Consider the following 13933-nt stretch of genomic DNA (forward strand, 5'->3'; position numbering starts at 1 on the left):
TCTCTTTTGCCGAACCACTAAATTACGGGGACGTAAATACACCAGCATCGGTTGTCAAGCGATGTTGGGGGGGACAAACACACACACTCACACATATATATATATATATATATATATACGACAGTTTTCACTCACAAGGCTTTGGTCGGCCTGAGGCTATAGTAGACACTTGCCCAAGGTGCCACGCAGTGGGACTGAACCCGGAACCATGTGGTTGGTAAGCAAGCTACTTACCACACAGCCACTCCTATGCCTTCCATATTTTGTCTTATTTATTGCAACCCATGTCAGTTCTTTCCTTACATTAAATCATCCTTACTTTCTGGGATATTACAGCCTCATTGTCATCATTTAATTTCCTGTTTTCCATACTGGAATATGTTGGACAGTCTGACAGGAGCTAGAAAGCCGTACCAGGCTCCAGTTGTCTCTTTTGGCATTGCTTTCTATGACTGGATGCCCTTAATACCAGCCACTTTACAGAGTGGACTTGGCACTTTTTATATGGTACCAGCATAAAATTGCACCACCTGATTAATGATTGGACCAGTTAAGGATTTTAGTTGATAATCACCATAGATTCCATCTGTTACAATCTCTGTTTTGCTAGTATTAAGATGTAAACCCAACTAGATTTGCTGCATGTTCAACACAATGTAATTCATTTTCAGCAGCTAACTGCCATCATTCATTGATCAGTGCATGGTCATCAGCATAAGCCAAATTCTTTATTTGTATCTGTGTGTGTGTGTTTGAAGCTGAAGGGTTTTTATATAGATATATACATACAAACATTGAATCATGACTGATGGAAGAACTCGATACGAATGTAAATTCTAATAACTATAACTTCATTGCCAACGATACCAAACTTTCACTGGGTATGTAGCTTATTCATAGGATTGAACAAAACAGACATGCCCAGCAAAACTTCAAAATTACAGTCGTCCCAAATATATGCCGTGGAAGAAAACAGAATCCTGATGTTGTTCATCAATAATCTATTCTTTTACATGGCAATCATTCAGATTTTATGAATAAATATTTTGTCAATATGGACCCACCCACTAGTTTCTGACTTAAAATTCAATTCGTGGAGATTGTGATGTGTATGCTTCTTTCAAGGATATTTATAATGGAAGTAATATAGCTAAGACTCAACAGTGAAATGCTGGTTACAAGGACACTCTGGGAGTTCATCACACACCCTCAATGTTAGTACAATGAATGAGCTAGGTAGATACATTGACACTAATATACGACTAAAATTGTTACTTGCATGAACCCCAGAATGGGATTAAGAGTGAAGTTGACTGCAATAGTAAGGATAAAACAGAAACAGTTTCTGTCTACCAAATCCACAGTGGAATTGGCAGATGGAAACTAAAAGAACACTAGTGTTTGGTTTTGTGCCAGTGAGAAACACCAGTGATGCTATATTTCTGGTAAAGCAGCAGCAGGAGAAATACCTAGCCAAAACTAAACACCTGTACTTGGCGAAAGTTTTGAAAGGGTTCCCTTATCGAGTGGTCAATGCGGAAACTGGGAAGATACAAGTGACTGGTTAGAGCTGTATAGGGACGCTATCAGTAAGGTGAGGGTTGGCAATGAGTACAGTGAAGAATTCAGGGTAGACATAGGGGCTCAGCTCCATCTTGTTCATCATAGTCCTCCAGGAAATAACAGGAATTTGAGACAGGCTGGGAGCTCCTTTATGCTAATGACCTTGCTCTTATAGCTAGCTGATTCTCTACCAGAACTAGAGACGGTCCAGGTATGGAAGCAAGGTCTAGAATCGAAGGGCCTTAGAGTTAACCTGACAAAAACCACTCTTAGTAAGTAGGAAGGCAGACAAATCACAAATTCCTTCAGGTAGATAGCCCTGCTCAATCTGTAGAAGAGGTGCAGGTAGAAACTCCATAAGATGCACCTAGTGTAAGCTTTGAACACATAAAAGGTGCAGCAATATCAGAGGGAGGTTAACAGGAAAAATAGCTTTTGTACAATAAACACCAAAAATGTACAGAAAATAGACACCATCATCTGCCAGGGGTGTAAGCTAGTAGTAGATAGCTTCCGTTGTCTAGGCGATCAAGTTAGTAGTGGAGGTGGATGCTCTGATAGCATAGCTGTGAGAATAAGATTAGGCTGGGCAAAGTTCAGAAATCTACCTTTGCTTAGAACAAGGGGCATCTCCCCCAGAGTGAAAGGCGGATTGTATGATGCCTGTGTGTGAACTGCTGTGCTACCTAGCAGTGAAACATGGGCTATGACAACCGAGGACATGCATACGCTTGAAAGAAATGAAGCTAGTATACTTTGCTGGATGTGCAATGTCAGTGCATGTTTGACAGCATCTTGGGAGAAAAATTAGGCATAAGAGGTATCAGATGTGTGCAAGAGAGAGAACTGTGCTTGTATGGGTGAGGATAGATATATATATATATATAGGGAAAATTCACAAAAAAACAACAGATGAAGACAGGTAGTATAGAAAACAAACAGATGTATTAGTGTAACAGAAAGGAACACCGAAAGAAACAAAGAGAGAAACATGACAGGCTCTTTTCAGTTTCCATCTACCATGTGACTGAGAAGCAAGCTTCTTAACCACACAGTCATGCCTGCACCTATATATATATATATATTACAGTTAAGTTGAAATGTGATATGGGGAAGTGCACCATTGGCAAAACATTTGTGGAGTAAATGATGGTACAATTGACTAAGCGATATGTTATGCATCTATTTGGAGGAGTCCAGGCCATAACCTCTCATGACAAAAAGTGGGGGTGGGGGGTATGTGATTTTTGAATGAACCAAAAAGCTCTTGGTAGTTTTTGTGGCTGTCAGACACTGATTTAGAGCTGAAAGCAATGTAAAAAAAATCTGGCACTCTATCGGTTATGATGAAGGGTTCCAGTTGATTTGATTAACGGCACAGCTTGCTTGTGAAATTGACATACAGATGGCTGAGTGCTCCACAGACACACATACCTTTCATGTTCTCAGAGAAATCCCGCATGGCACAGAATGTGACAAAGGTGGCCATTTCCAATTACAGGTACAACTCATTTTCACCAGCTGAATGGACTGGAGCAACGTGAAATAAAGTGTCTTGCTGAAGGACACAATACACTGCAGGGAATTGAACACACGACCTTAGAATCATGAGCCAAATACCTCAACCACGAAGCCATGCGCCTTCACCAAAGTAAGGTAAATGAATGCTGCGAAGTATTTCATTCACTGCTCTTATCTTTGGCTCTATGTTGAGTTCTGAGAACTGATCTATCAGCATGAAGAATGTCTAAACACAACTTTTGAAAGTATTGTGTTATTACTTCAAGAACTATAACATAGGTGCAAATTAGAACCCTGTTTGGTGCATTTATGGTCATTAAATTCGTGACTATATTGACTTCCCACTAAAGTAATCTTATATAAGAACCTTTTGTTGTGTTACAAGCACAAAATTAGTATCGTTTTCAAATTTTAGTGCAAAGCCAGCAATTTCGGAGGAATCAAATTTGCTGACGTGGCCGCTTGACTGGCATCCGTGCCAGTGGAATGTTAAAAGCATCATCCGAGCGTGATCGCTGCCTTTTATGCCCCAAAATATGACACACATGAATGGATTTGTTACTTGTGTGATTATTATTAGATCAAAACCATTACGGCTATATCCACAAATACAGGTAAATATTTCAGTCCAAGTTTGAGGTGTATGAGATTCCTGAATGGAAAGGTTTAGTCAGCCTGAGGTGATGATAGAAGATATTATAATCTCAAGATACCCTGCAGTGGAATTGAACCTTGCAAATGGTGAAGTTTGCCAACATTTTGTGACAACTCTGAGCTTTCAAAGATGTCTGCTAACTGAGCTTTTGAAGATATGTAGAATAATGATAAATTTCTTACTTGAAAAATTGGTGTGGGTTAGTGACAGGAAGGGTATCCAACTGTAAATACCTCAATATGTATTCATCTAACCCATGCAAAAGATGGAAAAACACTTCTGGCTCTGTAGTACAAATGTCTTGTTTTCAAAAATTCTGAATTAAAATCTTCCACCGAACCTTAGTCACAATTTATGTTCCTAACACAAGCTTAATGATAACTAAGTTATTTTACTAAATTCTTTGTTATATTCGAAATTAATTAAAAGAAACACAGATCATCTCAACAGAAATACGCTAATGAAAGGGTTAAACGATGATGTATATTAGTTGTTATGTTCGCTCCTGTGCTGGTGGCACGTAAAAAGCACCCACTACACTCTCGGAGTGGTTGGCATTAGGAAGGGCATCCAGCTGTAGAAACATTGCTAGATCAGATTGGAGCCTGGTGCAGCCTTCTGGCTTGCCAGACCTCAGTCAAACCGTCCAACCCATGCCAGCATAGAAAACAGACATTAAACGATGATGATGATGCCAAATAATTGTGTGTGGATGGAAGGATATAAATAGGTAAAAAAAAAATAATACAAAATTTGAGAGAGAGGCAAAGCTCACAAACAAAGTATGGCATGGAATCGGACAAGTGTGAACACATACCTGAAACGCATAGAAATAGAAGGCACAGGCAACGTCTTGTGACGGAAGTATCTGGTGGGGCTGAAGAGAGGTCTAGCAGTTGGGATGTGATCTTGAAGCACTTCCAAATCAAACATGGGACTGCAAATCTTGATCCACAACCATTTTAAAAAGACTAGAATGCAATCTCTGTGGAATATTTGTGCTACTATAAATGGAAAAGCAGACTATTTAAACCAGTGGTTTTCCACCATTTTTTTGCTTCTTGGACCCCTTTATTTCCTATTTTCCTCTACTGGCCCCTCATGGCCATTCATTGTTTTTTTTTGTTTGTTTTTTAAATCCTATTATATTTTTATAATTAAATATTATTATGAATTGTATTTAAAAAGCTGCTTATATTTCTACAATACACAAAATATTTTATGGACCCCAGTTGGGAAATAAAGGATCAATTTTATTGAGTGGATGCCAGAAGTGAGAGCCAATGATGACAAAACAGTTGATTGGTCCCATCTTCCAGATGCAACTTCCATTAATAGCTGCAGATTCAAATTAACTGAAAAGACAAGTAACATGGATTTTAATGGCTTAAATTTAGAGATGGCAGCTTTGCAATGGTTTCTATGGCTGGATGCCCTTCCCAATGCCAACTACCTTACAGTGTGTGCTGAGTATTTTTTTTCAGGCCACCAGCACTAGTGAGGTTGCCAAGCCACTTGCAAGACAGAAAAAAAAAAAAAGCGCCTGCTACTAAAACGAGTTGGGGTAGTAATTGAGACTGGAAAGTGGCTTCATGCCAGGGGTTGAAAGGGTATGATAGAGGGACAAGCACTGGGAAGGAGATAAAAGGTTGTGATAAAGGGCCAGAGCAAATTCTCAAGATATAAGGTGAGTATAATGGAGAACATGGACAGTGAGTCGGTGGAGTGGATACTATCATACGAGTGTGAGGGTAGAGGTGAATGTAGTTAGCGTGGGGGTACACTTGATAGAAAATATCAATATGGAGAGGGATAAGGTGGGAGAGAGACAAGTTGTTCAAGGAGGATAGATTAGAAGTTAGGGGAATGAATGTTTATAATGAATTATGTCCTTGATTTTGTTTCAGGTGAAGTACTGCCTGATGGGCTCCAATACTGGTGGCATGTAAAAAGCACTCACTACTCTCTCAGAGTGGTTGACATTAGGAAGGGCATCCAGCTGTAGAAACCTTGCCAGATCAGATTGGAGCCTGGTGCAGCCTTCTGACTTGCCAGTCCTCAATTAAACCGTCCAACCCATGCTAGCATGGAAAACAGACGTTAATCGATGATGATGATTGACGGACCTCCAAGGGCAACATGGACCCAGACTTAGAACCACTGTGTTAGAATGACAGCAATTCAAAACAGATAATGCAACAGTAGAAGTTTTATGGTAGGGATGAGATTGTGTGATGTCCATGCCATTCCAAAGGGCATTAGTAATGTGAAAGGTAGAGAGTTCAATGATACAATGTGACCAGTTGTTGGTGTGGATGGGAAAAGGCTTATGTTGTGGGCCCTTACATAAAAGAGGAGCTCTGAGTAAAACAACATAACATCATTTTAACTTGTCTTCAGATACCAATCAATGCACCCCTACCTTTCTCTTTTTGTAACAGTAGATTACACTGTACAGCTGTAGTGGAAGTAGTGGTAGTAGGGAGAGGAGTATCTGTGTATGTGCATAGATATGTATATATGTATGTGTGTGTGTGTGTATATATATCTGTACATATGCCTGACGTCTATATATACACACACATACATAGATATCTGTGCATATGTCCAGATGTGTGTGTGTGTGTATATATATATATATATATATATATATAAACAAATAGATATCTGTACATACACATACTCACAAATATGTATTCTGCATTTCATATTTAGGGAACTTATCTCTTCATCTTCATCCATCCTCTTTTAACTCCCACCTTTCCTTACGTCTCCCCCACCACTATTAAAAAGAAATGTCTGACTTATCAGTTACCTGTTTAGTAGATAAGTTGGTCGAGCCTAATGTTGTTTATAATCATTCAGGTGAGGTAGTGGAGTTCTTGCTTGTCTTGTCATTTTTACTTTAGACACACACACATCTATCCATACTACCACCACCATCACGAACCAACCTGGAGCCTATACATGATCACTTGACCATCAGAAATAGCAGTGAAATCTCCCCTCAAAACATACCCTACCACCTTAAGGAAAAAAAAAAAAACTACATGGAATATCCTAATTATAACTATGTCTACAAAGAGAATGGGCATGTTTGGAATGTCTTTGACCACATGTCTCCTTGATCAGGACTGACCTTGGGCTAAACAATCCCCCATACATACATCCTCATTTCCCCCTCTACACGTCTTGCCCCATCCCATCCCATCACACGATCTACCTACAATAATCTGCTCTTACATTGATAAAACCCACAAGATGACCTTTTTCTGCTGCTGTAATTACAACTTCCAGAAGAAGAACCAAAACACGAATTACTTCTAACAAGACATCCCAGTGGTTTAGATACCAAGATACCATTTGGTTTCATATTTTATCTGTTTATTGTCTCTGGAGAATTAATACTCATTAACATTCAATTACAAGAATCCACACTGCTAGCAGAATCATCCTTCTCTCTTACACTTTTTACCCAGCATCCATTTACTTACTCAATACATCAGATATATATATATACACACACACACACACATAAATCTAGCTACAACACTATCTCGCATACATATATATAAACCAATCTGGATACAGCCCTCTTTCTCACATACATATATATACCTATATCTACATATCTCCATTTAGTTATATATAATATATCCATCTAGCAACATATCTCTTATTTCTCATTTCTCTCTCAATATATCTATTTATCTACCTACATCTGTCCTTTTCCCTTCCACACACACACACACATATATAAAAACCATTTCATACATATCTACTCCACTTTCACATACCAAGCTTCCTACTACCATAATTCAGTATTCATTTACCTAGTACCTCTGCATATCTCCATCTTTCTTTCACATAATATATATATATATATATATATATATATTCGTTGGCTCATAGTTCTTTATTCTGTAAAATGTCTCACTCAGTTACAAAGAAGAATGAAACAGAAGCCAGGAGGGACAGTAAAGTATCACGAGCCCACATCATATGGAGATGGTTTTTAAAAGGTCTAAAGACTTCCATCATGTTTTTCTTCTCTCATGTTGGACTGACTGGTAGCGTGGTAGCCTACAACATCTTTGGAGGATGGATCTTCATGGAACTGGAAGCCCCACATGAACGTGACCTGAGACAAGAGGTGAGCAGCATACGCTCCAAATACAGGGCTATCTTGGCTAACGTGTCAACACAACAGGGGGCCAACAATGACAGTTTGTCAAATTCTGGATATATATATGACAATATTGTCAAATTTGAGGAAGAACTTGTTCGGTTTATAGCCACAACAGAGTGGAATGGTCTCGATGAAGAGTTCGAATTGCAGTGGTCCTATACAGGCGCACTACTGTACTCCGTTACAGTTGTCACAACAATAGGTAAGAGATTTGTTCTTTTTAATAATACTAATCTATGTTTTTGAGATCAAGAATTATGTACATTATTCACAATGGACGGATAGGTGTCCTTACCTTGTTTATTGTTACCAGGTTTCGGCTGATGTACTCTCCAGCTTTCATTAGTTCTGGTGGAATTTCGAATCCAACCCTTTGACTAATGGGGGTACTCCTTTCTCATTTATAAGGTACTCTTTTTTGCTGATGTTAAGGTTTTCTGTTAATATCATTTCCCAAGTCCCTGCCTGGGACTGAACTCAGAATCCTTAGAGGATAAGAGTGTGGGCTACTAACCCTCAGATTCCGAGTTCAATCCCAGGCAGAGACTTGGGAAATAATATCAACAGAAAAAAAAAATAATAACATCGGCAAGAAAGAATTCCTTAGGGTTGGGGTCGAAATTCTACCAGGACACCTGATGAAGGCTGGAGAGTACATCAGTCAAAACGTTATAGTAACAACAAACAAGGTTAGAACACCTGTCCATCCATTGTAAATGTTTTTTGGTGGTGTTTTAATTTTATTTATTCCAACTCTTTTTTCTTTTACAACTTGACCCTTTATCCCTTTGGGGTCAATAAAGTAAAGTACTGTTCATATACTGGGACCAATACAATCAGCAAACTCTTTCCTCTTAGTTTTTGCTGGTCTTATTACCAAAATCAGAAAGAATTCATTCTTTATTATTAATTTCATTTTTTTTTCTTTTTTAAAGTCATTCAATTTTATGAAAATCCTCACACTTATTACCTGCTATTGTATAGCTCCCTCATTCATTACCCACATATATATATATAGGGGTACAAGAGTGGCTGTATGGGAAGGCGGTGATCTGGCAGAATCATTAGTGCGCCAGGCGAAATGCTTAGCAGTATTTCGTCTACCATTACGTTCTGAGTTCAAATTCCGCTGAGGTTGACTTTGCCTTTCATCCTTTCGGGGTCGATTAAATAAGTACCAGTTATGCACTGGGGTCGATATAATCGACTTAATCCGTTTGTCTGTCCTTGTTTGTCCCCTCTGTGTGTAGCCCCTTGTGGGCAATAAAGAAATAAGAAGCTTACTTACCAGCCACACGGTTCCGGATTCAGTCCCACTGCATGGCACCTTGGGCAAGTGCCTTCTACTATTATCTCAGGCCAACCAAAGCCTTGTGAGTGGATTTGGTAGACGGAAACTGAAAGAAGCCTGTTGTATATATATATATATGTATGTATGTGTGTGTATATGTTTGTGTGTCAGTCCCCCCACCATCGCTTGACAACTGATGATGGTGTGTTTACAGCCCCATAACTTAGTGGTTCTGCAAAAGAGACCAATGGAATAAGTACTAGGCTTACAAAGAATAAGTCCTGGGGTCACATGAAAATCATCATCGTTTTAACCCCTACTTTTCCATGCTGGCATGGGTCAGATAAAATTTGCTCAGACAGATTCTCTGCAACAAATTCCTTTCCTGCTGCCAAACTTCACCTGTTTCCATACAAGGTCATAATTCCTTGCAGTCAGATATACTTTTCATGGAAGACTGAAAAAGAACAACTGCACTCGTTTACAATTATCATGATGCCAAAACAAAAACACACATTTGCCAACATGGAAAACAAACATTAAATGGTGCTACTTTGGCATGTGATCTACAATTTAAAGGGAGATTACTTTGAAAAGTAAACTAAAATGTAACAATTTCTAAATTTTTAATAAATTCTTTTGTACATACTTAGCATTGTAAATACGTTTTCAGAATTGTTACTATTCTGATAATAATAATATAATCATGTTTCATTTATGTCTTCGTAAATAAGAAACCAAGAATAAACAATATAATAATTGTAAAGAATAAAAAGTTTTGAATGGTACAACAATGCACTATAATACAAAAAACAGATTATATACCTGTTGTAATTTGGTTATCCATAGTCTGATGATATTTCGGTATACAATTCCTTCTTCAGATATTCTTAGATGGAGTCTCTGCTATAAACTGTTTTCCAATGGCTTTTCTTTTTTCGGAAGTGTCTCAGTAGTGGTCTCACGAAGCTCCTTCCAAAATTCCTCAAGAGAAGTGTGTGAAGTCGGTTATGTCTCAATCTCGATAATTAAACTAAGCATGTAGACCACACAAGTTTGGCAACATAACGTTGACAAAATTTCACTGCTTTTCACCTTCTTTTCAACCCCCATTTCTTCACCACAACAATGACATGGGGCAACATTTTCTTCACCATCTAAAAGAACACTTCTTCGTAAAATTGAAACTGCCTTCATCTCATCACTGATCACATTGTAAAATTCTTTAGCCAACATCTTAAGGGTTTTTAGGAATTGAAAAGAAACAAAAAAAAAGTAACCTAGAGTAATCTCCCTTTAAATTGTAGATCACACGCCAAAGTAATACCCATTAAATGATGACAAGAGGCGGTGAGCTGACACTCATTAGCCCACCGGATGAAATGTCTAGCAGTATTTCATGTCTTTACATTCAATAAAATAAGTTGATTGCAGGGGATGGATATAATGAACTATACCCCCAACCCACCCAAATTTCAAGCCTTGTGCCCATCGGAGCAGAACATCCTTCAAAATCGTTAGGCCTTGTGCCCATAGGAGCAGAACATCCTTCAAAATCGTTAGGCCTTGTGCTGAAATTCAGGGCAAAATGCTTAGCAGTAGTCAGTCTTCACATTATGAGTCCCTCACCCCACCCCGAAATTGCTGTCCCGGTGTCAAAATAGTAGAAAGGATATGTGTGTGATCATTTAGCATGTTTTGCATGCTAGCATAACCACACAGCCACAGCTGTGTGTATAGAAGAATGTAGATATAGGGGCTTTGAGAAAAATGTAACCAATTGATTGACTTTTGTGGTCAAAGATGCCCATCTATGAGTAATCAGACATGAATGATACATGTGACATGTCTTCCTTGAGGAAATTAAAATGAAACAGATACACTTAGGAACTGAATGTGAGTTGCACCTCATATCACAGTGCTCAGCACATGTAGAAGCGTGTGTGTGCGTGTTACTATGTCCTTACCTTAGCAGTGTGTGATGTTTGGTCATGGGGAAATGTTATCTTGTTTGAAAGGAGGTGAGGGTTAGTGACAGGAAGGGCATCCAGCCATAGAAAATCTGCCTCGGCAAAATTCCATTCACCCCATGCAAAGAAGAAAAAAGTGAGCATTAAACCAATGTGTGGACATGCATGTGCATGTGTGTATATGTGTGTGTGTGTGTATGTACATGTGTGTGAGCGCTAACAGCATCATCTGAGCTGGATCACTGCCAGAGCAGCGTTCTCACTCCCGTGCCGGTGGCATGTAAAAAGCACCATTTGGGTGCGATCGTTTCCAGCTTCGCCTTACTGGCACTTGTGCCGGTGGCATGTGAACAAAACATTGGCTGACTCCTGTGCAGGTGGCACATGAAAAGCACCATTTGAGCATGGCCGTTGCTGGTACTGCCGGACTGGCCCTCGTGCCAATGGCACGTAAAAAGCACCCACTACACTCTCGGAGTGGTTGGCGTTAGGAAAGGCATCCAGCTGTAGAAACTGCCAAATCAGATTGGAGTCTAGTGTAGCCATCCGCTTCGCCAGTTGCCAGTCAAATTGTCCAACCCATGCTAGCATGGAAAGCAGACGTTAAATGATGTTGATGATGATAAATATATGTACGTGTGTATACACATACATACACACTTGCATGTAGTCTTGTCTAGACATTTGATAATTGTAAATGAACATCACTGGTCACACAATAACAAACACATGCACTGGTTCGATATCACTTCTTTATTGTTAGTCAATCAGTTAAATATCTAATGAAATAACAAATTGACCATTTGTTTAACATGCTAGTTAAACCAGGGTGTTATTATTAAGGCAGCAAGCTGGCAGAATCATTAGCATTCCGTCTGCCTCCATGTTCTGAGTTTAAATACTGCCAAGGTCGACTTTGCCTTATCAATAAATTACGAACCAGTCAAGTACTAGGGTTGAGGTAATCGACTATCCCCATTCTCCCAAAATTTTAAGCCTTGTGCCCATGGCAGAAAAGGGTTATTATTGGTGTTTTGAGCCTCCCAAGACAACAAAACTAAATATATTTCAGGAATTTAGGTGACTACCATAGACTTGAGATATGCATCTGGTGAACAGAATGTATTACCCAATTTTGATTCACTCTGAAAGCCAGCCATTTCACTATTCAATTACATGATCCATGCCTTGAAAGCTACAACTTCTCTTTATGTAGATGATATCTTAAGTTAGAAAACAATTGTGTAATGTATTTCGATGTTGATGGACTGATTCAAATGATAAGTTCTTTCTGTATAATGAATTCTTAAATTTATTTTGTTCCTTGTTCCAGGATATGGTCACATTGCACCCAAAACCATGTGGGGCCGCATTGTTACAATCATCTATGCCATATTTGGTATCCCGTTGACCTTGCTATGTCTGCGAACAATTGGTTCTTTTATGGCAGGAATATTCAAATTCATCTATGAAAATATTTGCTACCAACTTTATAAGCAATGGCAACGTTTAAGGATTTATATCCTCAAAACTAAACGAAAGCAAACACTGCGATTTCTTCAAGCAAAGATGGTCCTGGAGGAATTGATTGAAAAAAGCAATGAATTATTGAAATCAACAGATGATAGTGACAGTTCCCAAAGCAGTTCTGAAGACGACTTGAAAAATTCTATCAACAAAGAATTACACCAGAGAGAAATAAAGAAAGGTCGCCAAAGAATTCTGAAATGGAAATCTCGTAAAAATATCAGGAAGAAACTCAGGTTATCAAAGCAAGTTTCGGTACAGCAGCAACCAAACCAAGAAACAAATGATTGTGACACGACTCAGAGAATTGCAGAAGATTCTTGTAAAATAACAATGTCACCTCAAAGTAGTAAGACAGCATTTGTTGAAGAAAATGATATTCTATTCCAAGAAAAACCAGAAGGCCATGATGGCATCAAGCTTCGCCCACGAGGTTCACATCATGAAATCCGTGTCCCCGTGTATATAACCCTTCTTGTTATTGCAGGTTATATATTTATAGGGGCAGTGTTGTTTTCTCTGTGGGAAAAGAACTGGGATTACCTAATCGGTTCCTATTTTTGTTTTGTTACTCTGAGTACAATTGGGTTTGGAGATTTCGTGCCGGGGTCAGATGTCGATTCATGGTCAAGCGCTGAAAAACAGGCAATATGTACAATTTATCTTCTGTTTGGTTTGGCAATGATAGCCATGAGTTTCAACTTGATGCAGCAAGAGGTCAAACTGAAATTTATTGATTTAGGCAAACGGATTGGATTGATTGATGAAATAGCAATTGCAAGCGTCAATGGCGATGAAGACGAAGAAGAGAACACACATGAGTAGACATAGAACAAGAACTTTCAATGACAAGCTGAACAAGACCTTTTTTTTTTAATAAATATATATTTATTTCTCAAAGTAGACCACAAATTTGATCAAATTTATAAATGAGTTGAAGGGTTTGTTTTACCTTAAAAGAAATATTGAAATTCTTCATGTAGTTGGACCTAATATTACTGAGTCATGACTTATTTATATAATTATTAATTATTATTATTACAAAAGAAATAATTATACAATATAAAATTAAATTATATAAAATGAATCATTATTAAAAAAAAAAAAAATTATATAAAATGAATCATTATTAAAAAAAAAATATAAAATGAATCATTATTAAAAAAAAATAAATTACATAAAATGAATCATTAAAAAAAATTATATAAAATGAATCA

At 38.2% G+C, this 13933-nt stretch overlaps 1 protein-coding gene across 1 annotated transcript; it reads left to right on the top strand.

Moving 5' to 3' along the window:
- The first annotated feature begins 6 nt into the window (after nucleotides 1–6).
- On the top strand, nucleotides 7–13811 carry LOC106879321 (TWiK family of potassium channels protein 7). The gene is made up of 2 exons (XM_014928827.2): nucleotides 7–8130; nucleotides 12523–13811. The coding sequence occupies exons 1-2, from the start codon at nucleotides 7668–7670 to the stop codon at nucleotides 13539–13541; spliced, it is 1482 nt and encodes a 493-aa protein (XP_014784313.2). The 5' UTR covers nucleotides 7–7667; the 3' UTR covers nucleotides 13542–13811.
- The last annotated feature ends 122 nt before the right edge of the window (nucleotides 13812–13933 follow it).

This window comes from Octopus bimaculoides, chromosome 1 (genome assembly GCF_001194135.2).
Source record: "Octopus bimaculoides isolate UCB-OBI-ISO-001 chromosome 1, ASM119413v2, whole genome shotgun sequence".
NCBI lineage: Eukaryota > Metazoa > Mollusca > Cephalopoda > Octopoda > Octopodidae > Octopus > Octopus bimaculoides.

Excerpts from the sequence above, each read along its gene's own strand:
- LOC106879321 (XM_014928827.2), top strand. The coding sequence starts at position 7,668 with ATGTCTCACTCAGTTACAAAGAAGAATGAAACAGAAGCCAGGAGGGAC. Across the intron at positions 8,131-12,522 it reads TACAGTTGTCACAACAATAG|GATATGGTCACATTGCACCC; the intron begins GTAAGAGATTTG and ends TCCTTGTTCCAG.